This window comes from Lytechinus pictus, chromosome 6 (genome assembly GCF_037042905.1).
Source record: "Lytechinus pictus isolate F3 Inbred chromosome 6, Lp3.0, whole genome shotgun sequence".
Classification (NCBI taxonomy): domain Eukaryota; kingdom Metazoa; phylum Echinodermata; class Echinoidea; order Temnopleuroida; family Toxopneustidae; genus Lytechinus; species Lytechinus pictus.
In genome coordinates this window covers 15,908,304-15,930,902 of record NC_087250.1, presented here as the reverse complement: position 1 = coordinate 15,930,902, position 22,599 = coordinate 15,908,304, and the positions used below count along the sequence as shown (strand labels likewise).

The 22,599-nt window shown below is 36.5% G+C and overlaps 1 protein-coding gene across 1 annotated transcript in view; it reads right to left on the bottom strand.

Moving 5' to 3' along the window:
* Positions 1 to 22,599, bottom strand: part of LOC129263253 (complement C3-like) — a 98,233-nt gene that overhangs the window by 57,220 nt on the left and 18,414 nt on the right. Inside the window, exons 7-14 of the mRNA XM_064101040.1 lie at positions 17,813 to 17,897; positions 16,576 to 16,675; positions 10,216 to 10,458; positions 9,219 to 9,422; positions 7,435 to 7,566; positions 3,936 to 4,013; positions 1,817 to 2,014; positions 242 to 412 (exon numbers count right to left, since the gene is read on the bottom strand). Of these exons, the coding sequence (XP_063957110.1) occupies positions 242 to 412; positions 1,817 to 2,014; positions 3,936 to 4,013; positions 7,435 to 7,566; positions 9,219 to 9,422; positions 10,216 to 10,458; positions 16,576 to 16,675; positions 17,813 to 17,897 (1,211 nt within the window). The remainder of the gene's footprint in view (positions 1 to 241; positions 413 to 1,816; positions 2,015 to 3,935; positions 4,014 to 7,434; positions 7,567 to 9,218; positions 9,423 to 10,215; positions 10,459 to 16,575; positions 16,676 to 17,812; positions 17,898 to 22,599) is intronic.

Genomic DNA, 22,599 nt, shown 5'->3' with positions numbered 1-22,599 from the left:
TTTGAGAAGCAAAATTAAAATTTGTAATGTAAAAATGCCATTAAAACAGAGGTGTGCCCCCACTGTTGAAATTGAAGACCTTATTTTATTTTATTTTTTTTGCTTGTCAATTTTTTTCGGGTCCGAAATATCCTTAATTTGTGGTTGAAAACTTTTTTTGGGGGGGAGGGGGGCTTGTCAAAATTTGTCCCCCTCCCCCTTTGGAAAATCCTGGATCCGCCCCTGTAACCGACTGACTTACTTTTCGATTGTTCATTCTATCCTTATCTCTCAGCAGATAGACAGCCTTATCGACAGCTAGCAGACCGATGGAGGAATCGTTTGGTGCTGTGATTTCAACCTCAATCATGGAATGTGGGTCATAGATAGAAAGTAGAGGAGGGGGTGGCTCGGGTAGTATTCTCAATGATAGCTACAGAAGGAATCAAAAATATAAATAACAAACTAGATGTACATGTACTTTGGCTAAAAGTGAAAGCATTATAGGAGGTAGCTAGCTCAGGGAGTATTCTCAATGAGAGCTACAAAGTGAATAAAAAATATAAATAACGAGATATACTTTGGCTAAAAGTGAAAGCATTATAGGAGGTAGCTAGCTCAAGAACTTCTCTCAATGAGAGCTACAAAGTGAATCAAAAATATACATAACAAACAAGATATACTTTGGCTAAAAGTGAAATGATAGCTACAAAGGGAATCAAAAATATAAATAACAAAAAAGATGTACCCTGAAAGTATTATAGGAATTAGCTTATGAAGTATTCTCAATGATAGCTACAAAGGGAATCAAAAATATAAATAACATACAAGATATACTTTGGCTAAAAGTGAAAGCATTATATGAGGTAGCTAGCTCAGGGAGTATCCTCAATGTTAGCTACAAAGGGAATCAAAAATATAAATAACAAACAAGACATACTTTGGCTGAAAGTGAAATCATTATAGGAGGTAGCTAGCTAGCTCAGGGAGTATTCTCAATGTTAGCTACAAAGGGAATCAAAAATATAAATAACAAACAAGATATATTTTGGCTGAAAGTGAAAGTATTAGAGGTCGCTCAAAAAGCATTCTAAATGATAGCTACAAAGGGAATCAAAAATATAAATAATAAGACATAATTTGGCTTAAAGACAAAGTGAATTTTCAGTATTATAGGCAAGGTCCAGCCCAGAAAAATGTTACCCTAAAAAAATCAATGAGAAAGATCAAACCAGGGGGGTGTTTCACATACATGTAGAGCTAAGTATGACTTAGAGTCGCACTTAACTGCCAATGCGTATGTAACGCGTAATCTTATTGATCAATATATACACACTATTTTATTCATGAGTCCACTCTTCAAACAGTGGACTCATGAATAAAATAGCGTATCTAACCATGGTAACAGGTGTCAATTTGGCGCACTGTGACAAAAGTGCGCATCAGCATTGGACTTTTTTGTATACGTGCTAGAATAAGCGTAATTTATACAGGAAATCTGCATAAACCATGTACTCAACAGTGGGTTTTCAAAACCACCTTTGTGAATTTGGGCCAAAGAGTTGCAACTCTTTAACTTTGCCATTATGGCAACTACCATGGCAACCTTGATTTTGATTGGCTGCTGAGCCCTCTTTCCATGGTATTTGCCATAATGGCAAAGTTACAACAGTTGTAATTCTTTATGGAGCGCGCCCCTGATTGAAAACCTCATCTGATTTTTGGCGGGGATTTGAATCAACACCCCTCTGATTACAAGGCGAGAGATGACGAGGTACAGTAGATAGCTGAATGCTTTTAAGGAGTGAAAGTAAATTCATCTAGGGTACATACTCACCGGAGGATTTTGCCTGCACTTTTCTTCTACACCAAGTCGAAGGGAGTCGGCGATGACTCTGCCGGTGGCAGTCATGTAGTAGACGATTAATCTCATTTGTGGCGCCATGTCGGACGTGATCGTTATTTGAAGGGATGTGCCTACATCAGGCATGCCAGGTTGAAAATTGCTTTCGACAATCCTTCCCCCTGTAATGCACTGTTCAAGTAAAATAATAATAATAGCAATAATAACAATGATGATGATAATAATATTCATAATATTCATAATAATGATAATAATGATAACAATGATAACAATTATTATAATAACAATATTCACAATAATGATAATAAAAATATTCATAATAATATTCATAACAACGATAATAATAATGCTAATAATTATATTCATAACAATGATAATAATAATATTCATAATAATAATAATAATAACAGTAAAAATAACAATAATAATTATAATGATAATATTTATAATTTATAATGATAATAATGATATGGTAATGTGTAATATGGCAGTATCCATAATGAGCTGTTCATGGTGCAGTAAAGAATAAAAATTTACTAAAGAGAGAAAAGAGTAGCACTAGAAAACTTGTGTGAGTAACCAGGTTTTTAGTAAATTTTTGAAGGTAGTAAGACAAGAAATATTGCGGATGTCTTTTGGAAGTTTCAAAGGAATGGCCCAGCACATTGCACTGCCAATATTAATCATAATGTAGCTTGGGACTTTAATATCCACATTCATACATAAAAAATGTTAATGACATCATTTCAGTAGAAAGTTACTATACATCAGAATATAAAGCATAGTACAAAATAAATACTTTGATCGTAAGAATCTCCTAAATAATTACAAAGGACAATACAGAAAAAATATATATGTAATACAGCGTTTCCCACAAAAAAAATGTTAATGGCACTCTAGATTGGTAAAATATTGAAATTACAACATCATATTATTTATATCTTCACACACGTAAAATGCTATTCCTTTTCTACAAGTAGATGCAATTTTATGTAATATAGTCCAATAATCAATTATTATTATTGCTTACGGCTACACTTCGTAATTCCGAAGGTTCGTAATTCCAAAGGTTCTTTGCTCCGAAGGTTCGTAATTCCGAAACACGTAAATTGCCTATACCTTGATTTTCGTTAATCCGAAAACGTAAAAGGGTTCGTTAATCCGAACATTTGTGGCGTTATCCCGAAGGTTCGTTATTCCGAAGGTACGATAATCCGAAAACGAAATAAGGCTCAATGTTCCGCAGCTTCGTTAATCCGAAAACAAAATGATGTTCGTTATTCTGAAGGTTCCTTGGTCCGAAAACGAAATAAGGTTCGTTAATCATTTCGTTTTCGGACTAACGAACCTTCGGAATTACGAACGTCATCTTGTTTTCAGATTAAAGAACCTTCGGAATTACGAGCCTCACTTCGTTTTCGGACTAACGAACCTTCGGAATTACGAACCTCATTTCGTTTTCGGACTAACGAACCTTCGGAATTACAAACCTTTGGAAACACGAACCATCGGAATAAAAAACCTTCGGAATATCCGAACCTTCATAATAACGAAGCTTCGAATTACGAATATATGCGGTTGATTACACATAGGGAAATCTCTCCATCCCAGTCTTGTATTAATCATGTATATATAGTTTTGCATGATATGTTATGAATGTTCAATTTATCTTATTTGTATATCACTGGCGGATCCTCGGGCGATCCTTTTGAGAGGCACAATTAAAATTTGTAATATAAAAATGCCGTTAAAACACAAGTGTGCACCCTTTTTTAAAGTGAGGACATTTTTTTTTGCTTGTCAATTTTTTTGTGGATGAAATGTAGATAGGCCTAGATCTACTTATTTTTTTTGGTAAAATTTTTCCTTGAGAAAATGTGCCCCCCCCCCCTTAGAAAATCCTGGATTTACTTACTTACCTGGACTTACTTGAAATATGCACTCTTTTCATATTTTTTTTTGGGGGGTTACTTTTATTTTTATATTTCGAGGGCAGCATTCCATAAGACTTTGTTCTTCGAAGTTACTTACTGTTTTTTATTAATTTTGAATGGAAAAAAAAAATGAAAAGGAACTGAATATAGTAACTTACCAAATAATGAAGATTTGTGTTTGGAGGCACTCCTGATGAACCAACCCTCTGGATCAGGAATTCAGTATTCCTACCAACCTAAATCACCAATGAAAAAAATGATCAGAACACGCCACGAAAAACCATAAATAAAGGCACTTGCTCACTGCAACCATCCTGCCTGTAGGGGAATCTACATTGATTTACTTTATGCTATTCATAACTGCAAAAGTTCAATAAAAAAAATAAACAAGTGGAATGCCTCTGGGGGTCTCACCTGCATCACGCGATTCAATATACCAGCAAGGCCGACTTTGAAACTACTATAACTTGCACAAGATGTTCAGTGATACTTGGTTACTCTTATGTCTATGTTTTATGAACTAGACCAATACACGTACAGAGTTATGAAGGTAATTCAACAAATACCCCCGATTTGGCCAAAGTTCATTGACTATAAATGACCTTTGACCTTAATCATGTGACCTGAAACTTGCACAGGATGTTCAGTGATACTTGATTACTATTATGTCCAAGTTTCATGAATCAGATCCATAAAATTTCAAAGTTATGATGGTAATTCAACAGATACCCCCAATTCGGCCAAAGTTCATTGACCTTTGACCTTGGTCATGTGACCTGAAATGCGCACAGGATGTTCAGTGATACTTGATTAACCTTATGTCCAAGTTTCATGAACTAGGCCCATATATTTTCTAAGTTATGATGACATTACAAAAACTTAACCTTAGGTTAAGATTTTGATGTTGATTCCCCCAACATGGTCTTGACCCTAAATGACCTTTGACCTTGGTCATGTGACATGAAACTCAGGCAGGATGTTTAGTAATACTTGATTAACCGTATGGCCAAGTTTCATGAACTAGGTCCATATACTTTCTAAGTTATGCTGTGATTTCAAAAACTTAACCTTAGGTTAAGATTTGGTGTTGACGCCACCACCGCCGCCGGAAAAGCGGCACCTATAGTCTCACACTGCTATGCAGGTGAGACAAAAAACAAAGGTTTAAAAAAATGAAGGAATTACATAAAAATGAAAATAACAATAAAATACAGTGGTAATTAAAGATATTTTGGTAATTTTTTTAGATATCTGTTAGAAATGTAAAATTAATACCAAAAATCACAATTCTACAAGCTATATCAAGTGAGTTACAGGCAAAAACATACAAAAAAACAAAATTCAGGGCAAATTTCATACTCTAATTCCCATAATTAATTGATAAAAAATATAAACAATTAATTTTCTTAAAAATTGTACTACATAGTCTTGTAGTTTACATCCGGCTCTACACGTGCAATCAGCTGCCAGGATCTGACGTGTGACCCCCACCCCCATATATCCTGGTCTGAAATAGCCCAGTTAAATTAGGGTAAGTTAATAGCATATTTTGGGGAATGAAAATATTTGTTTATAATAATCTAGGACGCAAATCTTATCAAAACAGTTCATCTGTTCACTACTCATCCACTCCAGATTTTGTAAAATTGACTCATTCAGCTGTGCTTTCATTAAACTTTTATTTATATTAAGTATTTTTTTTCATTTCCAGTGACGGCTGGAATTGCTAACATTTCTGTCTTTTTGTGTGTATTTTTTATTCAAGAGACATGGATTGGAACATGATTCTGCTTCACATCCCAAACCAAGGCAAAGACACGCTCATCCCGTGCTGGTCTTCAGTTCCCAGTGAGATATGTTCAACCATAGAGCTATTACAGAAAGAGGACTGACTCTCTCGAACGCTTTGCCCCATGCGCGGCACCACTAATCCCCTCAAAGCAGGGTGGTCCATCACGGCACTTTCACACTTACAGGCGCAGCCCCCCCCCCCCCCCCCCCGTAAATCAGCCCTATAAATAAGATAGGAAAAGTTGATCGAATGCAATCTAAAACGCCGTCATTCGTACCCAATGGGTAATATTAATATAAATAAAATTTACAGATCATAATCAACAAAATATCATAAAAGTTAGGTCTAGATCTATCTCTTCAAATGCGTCAATTCAAGTTTTTCCGAAACGGTCCGGAGCTGAGGCCTGTACTGTGTGAATGAGCAGGGCGCGCGAGCTCGGAGCTCGCGCATCAAGCATCACACTCACCTTCAACTTACACAAATAGGAGTACATGGGGCACCGGAAGATACTCGACGATGCATCAATCGACGTAGAAATGCCCCGTAGATTCATCGTTATATTATCAAGGCCATTGTAATCACGCAAATGATCTTTGCATAAAAATTAAGGTCAAAGTATGCTTTTTCACCTTGTTATAATTTCTAAAACAGTTACGGGCAGGGAAAGATTTAACTACGGAAGGAGGACAGACATACCTAACATGACCAATCTCCAACTTCCTCCGTTTGTAATTTTGTTGAGTCAAATCAGATTGTGACGTGTTTGGTATGTATGCAAAGGGGATCATCTCAGAAGTTCAGCCATACATGAAAGACGTACATCAGAAATCCGTACGAAGCGATATGGATGTTGGAAGTACAGCAAGTCGTGTTTCGATTTTGAAAAAAACAGAGCTCGAAGGGAAGTTATGTGGAAGAACGTCGTTTTCGGCGGTGCCTCGCAGGGACCTTCAAAAAAATAACTGACCTCAGATTTTACGAGCGGGCTTATCGCATTACGTAAGCGGGCTCTTACTTTTGCCTAGCGGCTCGCCGATTGATGTTAGATATCGTTCCTTCGCCAGAGGGAAGCGATAGCAAAGGATTCACAGAGGAATTGGAAGAAGGATCTCCTTCTGTAATAGCTCTATGGTTCAACCATTGCAAGACCAAATTAAGCTGCAGGACCCTCATGATTCAAAGGGTAAAAAAGATGATACAATGATTTTTCAATCATGGCAATAACAGTATTACTTAAACAACAAGCAGCCTCGCCAACTCTTAATTTTTTTAAATAAAATTACATGGCTATTGCTATTCTCATTGACTTATTTCTATACATAACTCTGTATTTTCTATGGTGCCTTCTATTCTGCAAACAACTGTGAATTTAAGTGAGACTCTAACTGCCCTTTCACACGGTAAAAAATGGTAATTTGAATAATGATTCCAGAGAAAAGTAAGGTTACAATGACAAATTTGTAGCACGTGTGAAACCAAACTAGAATCACAAATGCTAATCACAATCACAAATTCAAATTCTGCTCAGTTCGGAGGTGAATTCCAATTAATTTTCACTCAAATTGCGGTACAAATTTTCCGTGAGAGAGGCCCGATGATTCTAAAGACGAATTACAATCATCATTACAATGATTCAAGACTCACGTGTGAAAAAGGCCCTATGTCACACTTAACTCTTTGTGAAAAACCCTCCAGGACACAGTTGCACAAAAGTTACTATTATGGTAACAATGAAAAGCAACCAATCAGGATCAAGGATTTCAGGGAAGTCACCACTGGATGGCAAAGTTACTGTAATGATAGTAACTTTTATGCAATAGGGCCCTGGTGATTTGGGGTGACTGGTCACACATATGACTTACAACTAGTTTGCGATCATCTGCATTCTGTGGCCTGATTAGGATGAATTCTCCATTTTCGGGGTCTGAACCAGTCACTTCAAATGAAATGGACGCTTGGTTTTCGGGATTGTAGTCTCCGCTCACAGTGGAGGCCTGTTAAAAAATGACACAAAAAAACGTTCATGTAATAATTTCCATTTTGTCTTCACTCACATAAGAATGCACATACCAATTTTTCACATTTTGCACAACAGACACCTTAAAGAAAAGAAACACCAGCATATTCTTTTAGAAAAAAGTACACTTAAACATTGCAATTTAAAGTAGAATGTCAATCAAGAAACAGGATGAGTTCATATAAAAGAGAAAATCAATGAAACAGACCATCGAAAGTCTGAGGAAGATTAAAACGATCAAAAAAGAGACAGTAATAATTTTTTTCTCTACCGTTGTTCTAAATTTACCTCAAGTAGTCTAGATCCCCCTTAAATTTTCAAAGTAGTTGCATTAAATGGTGATTTCATGAGAAAGTCCGTAAAACAAAGGTTGTCATGACTAGCATATCATCATAGATCTACTGCATGATATACTGGACAGTGACGTTAACTGTATTTTGTAATTATGTGTATGTTTATTGCGTCTGTCTCAATATTTGCATCAAATTTCTTCCCAAGTCAGCTCGCAGACCAAACATAAGGTGTATGGTGGCCTTAAAGGGGTACTCCAGGCTGAAAACAAATACACCTTAATAAACAAAGTGAAATTCATCGAGCAGAACACTGGGAAGTTTTTTTAAAAATCTGATGAGTTATAACAAAGTTATTGAATATTAAAGTTTAGCAATATTTGTTTTAAATGTTTAAATGCACAGTCATCCATTTTGTGTCATAATTTTTTTCTACAGGAAATTTACAAGATGTCTTTTGTAAACAAAGGAGAACACACCAAATTGTCAAGAAATCAATCAATTTATGGATACATTCATATCTAGAGAAAATTTTTACAAAACATGCATTTTATATGTTGACTTTGATGGCTTTCCAGATGCGATTGATCGGATCAATCGCAAATCTTTGTAAGATGGGCCACAGGTCTCCATTGTCCTCTTTCTTATGTTACTACATGTACATGCTGATTATTTGATATTTTTCTACGTGTGTGTAAAAAATACATGTCTCCCTTGTAACAAATACAGTCATGTGAGTAGAAGAAATGAATATCTTACGCATTAAATCAGTTGTCAATCCACTTGTTTATTCTTGGTGGACAAAATTTGAACAAATATGATTTCATATGATAAAATACAAAAGAATAAGTGGGGGCATGACATCATCTGGTTGCTCATTACATATTCATGAAAACATGCACAGAACTGTTTCACCAGAAACATGCAATGTCGTACAATGTTATTCCGTGTCCGATTTTGAGGAAATTTTCAGTGTCTTGTTTGTCTGATTTTACTTTTTCTGTTCAAATCATAAGAATTTCAGCCTAGTGTACCCCTTTTGGAAAATAATTCATACGAAAGAACTGAGTCACCATTCATTTCGATGACATGGGTTTGTATCCCACCGCTGCCACCATGAAGGAACAAACGAGTCAACAGACAAGGTGTACTTATTGACCCTTTATTAAACACAACCGCAGCAGGTAGGAGACACTACCGAAGACAGAGCAATGCAACGCAAGCAAAAGACAGTAAGACGCTTCTACAAGTCAAAGCGACACAAGGTGGCGCTATAACATAAACAACACAATTAATGGCGATAGATCGGGGGTTGGGAGCTGGCAAAAATAATACTCACTACTACCCGAACGCTGACCACATTTGACTGGATGTCACGAGAGGTTTGAATGCCTCCATGTTCATCTGTGTTTGGTATCACCGCGTTTGCCCCCTGGTTTACCACAGGAAGTTCGCTCTCATCGCCATTGGTATCGGTACCATACGCTTGGATTTGCACAGGTACATCTGGGGCGACATCTCCATTTACAAAGGTTAAATCCAGCTGTGAACAAGGATAATTATTAATAAATAAATAAAGCAATCAACAAATAAATATATAAAAAAATGAAATAAATAAATGAATAATATCGGATTTGTATAGCACATGTATCCACCTCGCAGGTGCTCAACGCGCTCCTATATTACCTCGGCTAAGCTAGTCTAAGCTAGTCTACCAATCCCAGTGCTCACAGCTTTTGAGAAATTATTTCCTAACGGTTACCCGTTCACCTCACTTGGGTTGAGTGCAGCAGAACGTGGGTAAATTTCTTGCTGAAGGAAAAACCATGGCTGGGAATAAAGTCATATTGGGAAATCTGTCATTACTAAGAAATTTATAACTGGATTTTGAATCGTTGCCTGGGTGAATAATAAACAAGATCTCATGAGTTTAGGGACACTGATAAACACATTTTGCAGAAGTGAATTAATTCCTAGACTTTTATTGAGCTAGAAAACGCACATTCTGAGCTTTGAATTTAGATAGAACTTGTCAAAATGCAATTACTTGTTAGGAATGTGAAAAAAAATTCAGAGGTTTACACACAATGAGAAAACACAGTTAAATATTTGGGGTTCACTCAAACATGAGTTATGCGCATTTCCAAGAAATCCAGAATTGGGGGCAAAGAAAGAAAAAAATACTATTCTTTCAGATATAAGCTAATCTCCTTACTTTTACTTTTTGAAGACCAACATCATTATTATTAAACAATATAAGTTTTTTTATTGCAGCTAGACTAATGTACAAATGTGCTTCCCATCGTAGAGTTTACATACACACGAGTCTATCCTACCTTGATTTGCAAATTGAGGCCAGCTTTGAAGTACTGGACTGTTCGTTCCGTACTAAATCGGTAAGGTGAGCTTTCAAAGACGGTACTTGTGCTGATTCCTGCCTCTGTGAACTGGGTTGCCGTCTCACGTACAATGGCTTTAGCATGGAAGCGACGACCTTTATACTGGTCAAACCAAGACGCAGTACCAAAATCAGTAGCAAGATTGTGCAACGTGATTTGAGAACTTCCCTCTTCGTTTAGCTGATGAAAAACAAAATGAAAATCCATATTTATTGATCCGAACAGAAATCAGAAATAGCAATCCTCTGAAAATTCAATTTGCCCAAGTAATCGTGCGGGATCGTGGGCCCCCACCACTGGCACTGAGTAGCGCCAGATCGACGTAGCTCTATCCCTTTAATTGTTGAATGCCAAACAGGTTAGCAGCCACTCCCATCTTTTGGCCTGCTGCGACCAACACAACCGTGGTAGGAATAAAAGATATGATTTATCATTTCATTGGTTGTATGTAGTGGAAGTTGAAACATTATTCTTAAAAACATAAATACAAAAGACAACTTTGTAGGTGTAAAACATGAATGATATCTTAGGTGACCTATATCAATTAACAATCTTATTTTGATGGTATTTCCATGTTGAACAGTGATCACATGCTCGATCTGTAATCAAAATCATAGTAATCAGAAAAAAATTGGAACCAGTGGGATTTGCACCTGCCATCGACTGCTTTCCGGGCAGCAACTTAACCACTAGGCTATTCTTTGGGTGTCCTATTCCTCAAGCTTCTGCTTTTCTAAGAGCACCCTATTCATCTAAACTTTATCTACAATGATTGTTATTCATGTACAGTTTCATATTGATTTTTAAATGATTGAGTAAATTGAAATGAACTTAATTGAATCAACCAGACTCATAAAGCAAATTCCAATATCTGCAGCTTGTGCCTAGGTTATAGGCTACAGTAGGCATCCTTATCTGCATGTTTCATACAGGTAACACAGGCCTAATTCATTCCCCATAGACTCGTGTGTTAAATTGGCACTTTAAAAAATTCATAAAAAATAAGGATGAAATTCGGGGGTCGAATGTTTACTACCAGTGGATAGGATATATGTCTGGCAATCCATATCTGACCAGAAAAGGGTCCCTCGACCGGCTCATTTTAAAAATAAATTGGCGTGTTTGAAGACACCGTCGGGGGGAGCAGATTCATCACCTCAAACAGCAAAATAGCCCTAATCCTTCCGCCAGTCAAAATATAGTCCAAAATTGGTGATATTTCTTCCCAATTTGGGAAAAGGAAGTTCAATAATTACCAAAAATAGAATCAGTGTTAGATGGACAATCATATGCATACACTTTGTTAATCAGCCATATCAAAATAAAAAAAATAGCAATGGGTTGGGTCGAATGAATATCTATGGCCTGCCTCTAGTGATTAGGCCCGTGAAGCCTGTATTGTATGGCACATGAAGGTTTCTTTTTAATTTACCTTCCTGGCTTTTCTTTAACATCTGTACACTCACTTTATCACAAAGAAATGCATGAAATATACAGATGTGTTATGTAATGACCAATTTTAATGTTACTCCTAATGTCTAGTGCCCTATGGATTTACACACATCCTACCTGCCTATATGTAGCTCAACAATGGATGCAATGTAGGGCCCAAATCCTATAATGCAAATTGTAGATATGAATAGTGTGCATATCTGGATTCAAGATCTGCCCACAATATAAATACCAGATTCACATGAGTTAAATTAGATAACAATAAAAAGAAATGAGAATCAACATACAAGCATACTATACATTCACATCTTCCTATGACAAGGGCCCAGCCAAGGGATGTAAGAGAGAGAGACAGGGAGAGAGGGGGGTTAGATGGCTTGTATTCTAAATGGATGGGGGCTAGTCTGGCTAGAAGTCAGTAAAAGTTGAACAAGATAGCAGTAGCACTCATTCTCAGCCCCCCCCCCCCCAACATACTAACTATGCTTTTTCTCTATACCCCCCCCCCCCCTCCCTATTGAATCCACCACTCTTCAGCCAAATTCTAAAGTTTTCTCTTCTCCTTCCCTTCCCCATGAACCAATTTCACAAGTGCAATTAATGCAAGGCCTATCTAATGTGTACTATATCTTGTGATGGGTGCTATACACGATTTACAACAGCGCTCGTCGGTATACGAAAACACACGACAACGTGCAACGCAGAGACAAACACACAGCCTACACAGCCTAGCCTAGGTACACAAACACAGAGTTACTAATCACAATTTGTTACCTGTTATACCCCCTATGTAGCCTTGTATATAGCCATGAAGTTCAGTTTTGGACCTCTTGATGATTGAAACATGTATACTAGTGAAAGCAATCTGCTACTGAAGAGTTTGGGCCCCTTTTGGGCAGGTATTTCATCAACCAGAGAATTTCCCTACTAATAGGCTATGGTCAAGGATTATAGGTAACACAGGCCTAATTCATTCCCCATAGACTCGTGTGTTAAATTGGCACTTTAAAAAATTCATAAAAAATAAGGATGAAATTCGGGGGTCGAATGTTTACTACCAGTGGATAGGATATATGTCTGGCAATCCATATCTGACCAGAAAAGGGTCCCTCGACCGGCTCATTTTAAAAATAAATTGGCGTGTTTGAAGACACCGTCGGGGGGAGCAGATTCATCACCTCAAACAGCAAAATAGCCCTAATCCTTCCGCCAGTCAAAATATAGTCCAAAATTGGTGATATTTCTTCCCAATTTGGGAAAAGGAAGTTCAATAATTACCAAAAATAGAATCAGTGTTAGATGGACAATCATATGCATACACTTTGTTAATCAGCCATATCAAAATAAAAAAGATAGCAATGGGTTGGGTCGAATGAATATCTATGGCCTGCCTCTAGTGATTAGGCCCGTGAAGCCTACAGTGTGTTCCATTGATTAATCTATGTGGATCAGTTCAGATTGGTTAAATAGCGCCATCTTGAGGCTCCTTCTAAGGAAATAGCTTTATTTACTTTGTCAATTATATATTGAATTGTTATTTGGCAAAGATATTACAAAATTCTGTAGGACCTACTAATAGGTGGATGGGTGACTAATCTATATTGTATTTTTGCATAATTGTCGCTAAATGGTTTGATGTCACATGGGCTTTCCTTTGCCGAGGTCCTACTTACGAAAGCGACTGGCGCATATAATCTGGAGAGATTGAAAAGTGCCATCATATTCAACTACTACAAACAGGGTCATTTTTTTTATTTCCAGTCAATGAAATCTGTCTAATTTGGAGACATTGTCGTGTATCATGATGAAAATTTACATAATAAAGGCAGAAAGGAGCTATGTGTTGACGTCACAATAACAATCACAATAACATAAGAGCTGACTGAACATCCGCGCCCAATCTTACAAAGAGTTATTCTTTATCCTTTTTTTCATTTTATTATTGTGTTTAATTATACTGTACTTAAGTTAATCATTATCCTGCATTCAATCCTGTTAATCTGTAAATCAATTTGCAATATTCCGAAATTGTTGAAATGTTTATTTATCAAATTTCCTTTAACATGGACTTTGCTGCACACTGAAATTTACTGTTTCTTTTGATATTATTTAAACTCAAAGTAATTCTGTTTTTATCTACACAACAGAATTACTTTATTTCAATTTCAATCACTTGACCCTTGTTTCAACTACACCACTCATTTTCTGCTTTTGTTCATTGTTTTTCATTTAGACCTGTTTGTTTGTTTCTGTATTTTGACTTAAAATATGATAGTAGAATATTAATACTTTTACTTTAAGTCCACGATGCTGTAGGCTTGAGTTGAGTGCCTGTTCATCGATCGTAATATTAATTTATTATTATTTCTATCAATTGCATTTGGCATTTTATCAATGTTTATTTATGTTTTATCTCTCACCATTGTATAATTATATTGCTTGTAAATTGAACATTTTCAGCCTGCGAGCTGCCTGTTTGATATTTTTCCCAATAAACCATACCAATTTCAATTCAATACAATTCAATCAACCTCAACTGTATGGAAAGCACTAAATGTCATAATTTTTTTAAGGGAATTTGCACAATATCCTTTGTAAGCAAAGAAAAGCACACTGAATTTTCAACAACAAAAAGACAATGTATGTATTAATACACAGGAATCTACAACATATTTTGGGCAATTCCATAGGTTGGTGGACATGAGCTCAATGTGTCTTTGTACATATAGCCCATCTGAACCGTAACGTGAGTAACCACTTTATCTGCACCCCTAGTAAAAACCATGTGTTCTTTATTTTTTTAATTTTATACAAATTTGTCTCCCTAATATACTTCTTTGAAATGGATATAATCAACTTTCATAAAAGCCTTGTATGAGGACAATTTTCACTTATGTCCACTTTTCATTTTATGCATGTCCAAATCATGTAATATGAGTAACCGACACATTTCGAAGATTTGCCAGGAGCATAATGACATTTCCCAAGTTTTGTTTTTATACAAAGGATAGTCAGACTGCATACTATGTTGTAATAAAGAGATGTTTAGTTCCTATCAATAATAATGAAGTTACAGCTCCAAGTATGAGTCAAGGTGTCTCCAAATGTAACGTGAGTAACCGTGGAATAGCCCTTTTGAAGAAACATGCATTTTAGATGTTGACATTGCTGACTTTCCATAGTTGTGGTTGATTTGATCATTTGCAACTCTTTTTAAGACAGGACCTTGGAAGTACTGTTCATCTACAATATATTTCCATGGTCTGTATATGTAGCTGTCAATCTGATATTGCAGAATATAAAGCGGATCAGTGGAAGCGATTACATTGATCCGCTTTTTAAGAAGTGTGTCTTTTTATTTGAAAGACACACTCTTTGTCAGAGTGTGTGACATCGTCAACTCTCCCTCATTTGCATATCGTTTTGTTTTGCACCTTTTTTTAGAAAGAAAAATTAAAGTGAAAATTCAAAATGACATCATTCTTTTTTATCTAGGTATACTTTTTTTTGGAGGGGGGGAATTTTTATTTTACATCCAATTTTGGTGAAATTTGAATTTGCTTGTTTTATTTTTTTTCTATTTATTCAAATCAACCTTTTGATGAGGTGATCTTCACCATAAAGGGTCATTACGCCACAAAAGTGTTAATAGAATTTGTTCTGCATAATCAATTTAGGGTTTAATTTAGGTGTTAGATGGTCTATAATAACCTCAATTGAAAAAACAACGAGAAACAGAAAAAACAAAGAAAAAAATAAGATATTCTAAATACAAATAAATACATTTATAAGGAAAAATTTGGCTTTTGCAATTTTTCTTTGTGGAAACCTGTAAATGAGATTACGAAGATGACATCTGGAAAAAATAATAAAAAATTGAAGTGAAATTTGGTGTTTAAATACGCAAAAAACATTGTTTTGCAAATAAATTTGCATATATTTTAAGAATTTTTTTTATACTGGCTTGTAGTTTATGTGGCAAACAATATATGACCCGTATTCTGACGTCAGGTTTAATTTAAGCATGGATAGCCAATTGTTACATAAATCAATAACAGTAGAGATAACATATTTCAGCTCATTTGGCTCTCAAATCATTCATAATTGTCTAGGAAGTATAAAAAGACGATTGTCTTCACCATCGATGAATCAGGAAAGAGCACAGTAAACATAAGAAACGTACAACTTTATAGAAATTTTGACACTTTTGGCTTCCCATAACTTGAGCACAGAGTTAGACCATGGTCTAAGTTAAAATTGACTTCCGGATACAGTCCTATATGAGTGCCAAATTTCGCCGCGATCCAATGGCGGTCGAGATCACGGGGGGAGGGTCCATCACCCCCCCCCCCCATCTCAAATAGCCCATCCTATCAGTATATACCACCCTTAATTGCAATTGTGTTTACATGTGATCGGCTTTTGGTTCAGTTGGTTCAGAACCGGCTTTTTGTTTATCTTGCACCGCATTTACACGCTGTTACAGCTCGAGGTGCAGAATCGGCTCGCGTGGCAAAAACCTGAAATGATACGCGCACCAACAATATACGTCATGATAAAGACAACACTGGATACGTGCGCTTTGAAGTACGTCATAATGGTAAAGTAAATGAAATGCGTGCCAATTGCCGATGCAGAATCGGCTAATACACGTAGTAAAAGAGCCGATTCTGCATCGGCTCCCGGTTCTGAACCTACTACTTTGGTGGTGCAAAATTGCAGATTCTGAACCGAGAGCCGATGCAAGTTAATCGCGTTTACACGCAACAAAAAAGCCGATTCTGCATCGGCTCTAAGTTCTGAACTGCGAGCCGATGCAGCGTGTAAACACGGTAATTGACTCACATGTCCATTTCTCTCTCCTAGTTCTTCCACAGATCCATCATCTTGAAGGATACCATACTTGAAGACATAACGTCCAATCACAGGCTTACCGAACACATACCTGCATGGAGGGGGGGGGGAAGGGGGTAAATAATGAAGAGATCGTTATTTGATTTCTCATCCTCATAGAGCCTGGCTTTGACGGTATTTTCATGAAGCTGTTCATTATGGTACACACAACACTAGGCCTATAATGGGTTTGGTCTTCCAAAGAGTTGTGATTGATCCAATCAACCTGAACATTAGAGTACCAACTAATGTGATGACATCACAAAGAGCTTTATTTTAAGGGATATTGTGCAAATTTCCTGTAGGAAAAATTGATAGAGTACCGAAGTGTGACGTCATCAATTTTCAATTTTTGCATTTTGGATACAATATTCTGGTAGAGCATGATGAAAATGATCAAAATCTGGTGAGAATTAGTTCATTGGGGCCTGAGATATGACCTCATGAATAGATAATTAGCCCCACTGAAGTAAATGTGTTATTGGCCTGGTTCCTATAAACATTTAGAACCAGGCCAATAATACATTGACTTCAATGGGGCTCATTATAATAACAGTCTCTATTGTCCCCATACAATAGGGCCCATGAAATGCTTTGTAGGATCTGATGCTGGATACCCGCCTATAACTGCAAACCCTCAGTATAAACCCTCAGGCATCTAAAATCTTTCATAAAACCGTCTTGGGGGCTGTTTCATAAGTTAGGAGCGACTGGTGATCCTTTCTTATGCGCTAAACCATCGCCAATGAACGCTTTGGTGCTTACTATTAACCACAAGAAAGGATCACCAGTCGTTCTTAAAGTCGCTCTTACTGACAGCCTTATGAAACACCCACCTGATGGGTACAAGTGGCTATAAAAATGACTGGTGATGTTTTCGTAGCGAACTATTAAAGGATCAACAGTGAGTCGTTCATAAAGTTCGCATAACTTACATACAGCTTTATGAAACCACAAGGACAGTAAAGATATTTGTTTGGATTTTTTTCTGCTCAAAATCGTCCCCCACATTTATATTTTATCATTTACAATGAAATTCACTATCACTCAGAAAGACAAATACCGATATCTGTAAAAACATTAGGGGAGAATATCATGAAACAAATGATCACTGATTTTTTTTCCGATATTTTTTATAAGCTCCTGAAATCCTTGCGTCCGACTGGCTCACAGCAAAACTGTCACTTACTGAGCATTTATTGTTGAAACCACTGAATCGGCCCCGTCTAATATGTACGCAGGTGTTTCGACCTTCACTGAAAATGTGGGTAGAACTGTAGCCAAGGAAATCAAGACATGAAGAAAAAAAAGGGAGAAATTGTGAGGGATTAGAATCATACTGTTTTTTCCACTCTCTTGAATGTAGAAAAAGAGCAAGGAAAATGGCGACCATTGAATTTCAAGACAATTAGGCCCAAATTCACAAAGGTGGTTTTGAAAACCCACGGTTGAGTCCATGGTTTATGCAGATTTCCTGTAAAAATTACGCTTTTTTTACCGCGTATATTTAAAAAAATGTCCAATGCTGATGCGCGCTTTTGTTACATTGCACCACATTGACACCTGTTGCCGTGGTTATCTACGCTATTTTATTCATGAATCCACTGTTTTGAATTGATGAGTCTATTCTTCACACAGTGGACTCGTGAATAAAAAAGCGTATCTAACCATGGTAACAGGCGTCAATTTGACGCACTGTGACAAAAGCGCGCATCAGCATTGGACATTTTTTATACACGCGCCCGATACGCGCTAAATTAAGCGTAATTTATACAGGAAATCTGCCTAAACCATGGACTCAACCGTGGGTTTTCAAAACCACCTTTGTGAATTTGGGCCATAGTGTCACAGAAGCATGCGTATCTTGTATCTTATCACACATTAGAACTTGAAATTTTGGCAGTATGAAGATGAATCACTCTTTCACTTTTAGAGCTTTAAGCAAATTTAAAAAAAAATGTTTTGAAAGCCATATTATTATTCTGACGACTTTAATACAGAGAGCATATTCTGGTGGCTCGTACTGCAGTTTCCCCTATACGATGGCCGTACAGCGAGTCGAAAACAGCCATTTTGTTCATTTTTTATTAAAAACACCTATTATGTAGCTGGTACTAGGAGTGGGCTATAAATTGGTGATTTTTGGTTTTTACTGTGGCAACAGTTTTTTTGCATTCCTTTTACCTTATCTCAACATGAAAAAAGTGTGCCAGGCCAAAATCCAAAATGGCCGCCAAAACAAAGTACTAGTACGGCCTCTCGTTGAATACTGTTCTTCGATATGGGATCCATCAACCAATCGTCTTATCCACCAGATTGAGATGATCCAAAGGCGGGCAGCTAGATTTGTGCTTAACAGATACCACAACACCTCTAGCGTTACATCTATGCTTGAAGAACTGGAATGGCCCTCACTGCAGAAACGAAGGGAGGATTCTAGACTGGTCCTTATGTACAAGCTGCACCACAATCTTGTCAGCTTCCCAGTGGAAGAATACATCACCCCACTCACTGGATCAACAAGAACTCGATCGCAGCAACAAGGGAACGGCTACCAGCTACCACACTGCAGGACAGAGCACCATTGTCAATCCTTCTTTCCGAGGACGATCAAGGCATGGAATACTATTCCTCCCAACGAAATCAATGCCTCTTCTCCAAAAGCCTTCCGCCTGCAAGACTGGCGGAAGGCCAGAGCTAAATCAGATGGGACTTTTTACTTGCACCTGTATATATTTTGCACTGCACACCTAAACCTGGCCATACACACATGCCAAATAAACCATCTGCAAGAATCTTCAATCCTGAAGGAGGCAGATTTAACCTGAAGAAGAAGAAGGAACCCCCCGAAATCACAGTTTTGGCCACAACTTCTTTATTTAGTGGTCTTTTTCTCTGGTTTTGGTGTCTATTCATATGTTTTGGGGGGCAGGCAATTTGTTTTTCCTAAAATTAGTACTTTTAAACCATTATTTGTAATAGAGTTAAAAGGTGATTTTACTTAAATTTACCCATTATTAGACCCTTTTTTTCAGCAAAAATTAGGTTTCATTGTCTCATGGTTCTTGGATATTAAACGATACCAGTTGAGAAGTATGATGCAGCTTCATATAGCTATCTTGCTTTTATTACTCTAAATTGTGTTTCACGGATATTTGCGAAAAATATATTATTAAATGAAAAAATGTCATTTATCCATAGGGGCTACAATGTTTTGTACATACCTATATCCATGCATTGACCACCATGGCATATAACAAGTCCTGTATATATTATAAACTATCGTGTCATAGAAGTGAGCTCCTGAGGTTTAGAATTAGATTGTCACTTGTAAATTTGATTGCTTGTTAGCTGATGTACATGTACATGATGTAACCTGATGATAAACATAAATTGCACATAAACATCATGTACAGTACGTACATCACATTTTTAGCCATACTTTCTTCATTTGGAGGCTTGTTTTTACCTGGTTGTGGTGGCTAACCCTGTGTTTATGGGGTTAGGTAACTACCATAGTAATGCTGATCAATGACCAATCAGAATCCAAGATTCCATGCAAGTTACAATATGGGATGGCAAGGTTACCATAATGGTAACAGAATAGCCACAGTGTAAATGCCATAATGTGGGGTTGACCGTAATCCATCGTTAATGATATTTTTCTCTCTCCGCCCTGCATGAGCATATTTGACAAAACATGTCTTCAATTTCTGGGACAAAAAATACAGTATCTTCAATTTCTGAGGCATCTAATTCAAGAGCTCATTTCAATGACACTATATATCCTACAGACGGTGGTCAATGCAAGGACATGTACGTGTATGCAGTGCAGTATACAATACATTGTACTATACTGTATATAGCCCCTATGGATAAATGACATTTTTTTTATTTAATAAGATATATTTCGCAAATATCCGTAAAACACAAAGTAGAGGATTAAGAGCAATATAGCTATATGAAACTACTTGCTATTGTGGAACTCGTATCGTCCAATACCCAAGAACCACAAAACGATGAAACCTAATTTTTGGCTGAAAAAGGGTCTAAAAATTTGTAAATTTAAGTAAAATCACCTTTTAACTCTACAAATAATGGTTTTTTTAAGTACTAATTTTAGGTAAAAAAAATTGCCTACCCCAAAAACATATTAATAGACACCAAAACCAGAGAAAAAGACAAAAAAATAAAGAAGTTGTGGCCAAAACCGTGATTTGGGGAGGGGTTTTGGCGGCCATTTTGGATTTTGGCCCGGCACACTTTTTTCTCGGACCCGAGACAAAAAATATTGTCATTTCATGTTGAGATACATTACAAGGAATAAATAAAAACTGTTGCCATATTAAAATGACAAAAAAAGTATTTTTGACCCATGTATAGCCCACTCCTACTGGTACAAAAATGTTAAAACGGCTGATTTTGACTCGCCGTATGGCCAACGTATAGTAGACTTGTTAAGAGGTTGAACGCTGCATTTTTTAGTACAAATGTCCCACTTGGCACAAATGTTCCTTGAGTCAAAAGAAAAGGATTCATCCAAAGAGACACGCTGTATCTATGCAAATAAGCAAGTAATTTGCATAAATTTGCATATTATGTCGATATAGTAAAAACAAGTATTTCAGAATATATATTTAACCAGAACTGCCCTAAAATTGGAAATAAAGACTTAGGGTAAGAAAGGGAAGAACATTGTCATAAATTAATTGGGATATCCTTGTTTATTATTACCTAATTTACATAAATTATGCAAATTATAATTTAAAACAGAGTATTTTTTCATGAATCCTGAACTGCTTTTAAAAAACAGCAACTAATACACAATGTCAACATTTTACATGAAAGAGAATATATTAGCGAAAACATCGATATGCTTCATGACAGTATTAGTGTCTTAATTTGCTTAGAAAGAGGGCAAATATGTCCAAATGTATGACGTGATATTGCGCTAAAACGAGACCAAAACAATCTCTATGTCACAGTCACACTCACGAATCAGACAATAAAGCGATCAATGGTATGTCAATCGAGATAACACAATCTCAACACAATAGCTTCCATCGGCTTCTCGTATCACTTTTGTTGGTGTGTCTGCCACACCGTAATCTATGATACATACGGACAAAATGCATTTTGGTATCGGTAAAACACTATTAATTTTGTTTTATTTGTTTCTCTTGGAAAATTTTCAGGAGACATTGCTTTGCAGGTTACTGCTTTAATGAAACTCTGGCACATGAATCATGACGAATGTACCCTACCTCAATCCATATTTTAACTTTATTAATATATATATCTTTTTGGAGACCCCGAGGTGGCAAAACTGCATCCCCCTGCATTCCCGCCACTTTACAAAACCAGTTTGACTTGTATAATCGACTTGGAAAAGACAGATGTATGAGACATCAGTCAACATGTTTCATGAAGAAAGTTTTTTTTGTTTATTTAAGCCTACGCCCACGGGAGCCCTCCGAATTTACCCCATCCCCTCTCCGTATTTCGACTTTAGATAAAAAAATATCGTGTTTTAAAACCATCGGCAAGGCACATTGGGTTTTTTGGTATAATAAATCAACTTTTATATCTATATTTTTATATTTACATTCATCATTATTGATATTATTATAATTATTATTAATATTATTATTATTATTATTATTATTACTGTTATTATTATTATTATTATTATTATTATTATTGTTCTGCCATTTGTAATAGTGCTCTAGCACAGTAAAGGCTATAACCCAACAGGAGGATACCCTCTCCCTTTTTGGTTTTATGTATTAAAAAATAGTTTATTGTCTTTAGAACTCTTAAAAGATTACTTTTGTTTGTATTGATATCTTGGAATAGATTGAGGAGAAAATACTCTACAACTGACATGTAGAGGAGCTGTGGTACATTGAAGAACAGCCACATAGCCCTTTATTGATTCCACTCTATGTTAGATTTAAATATTTTTAGAGCCCAATC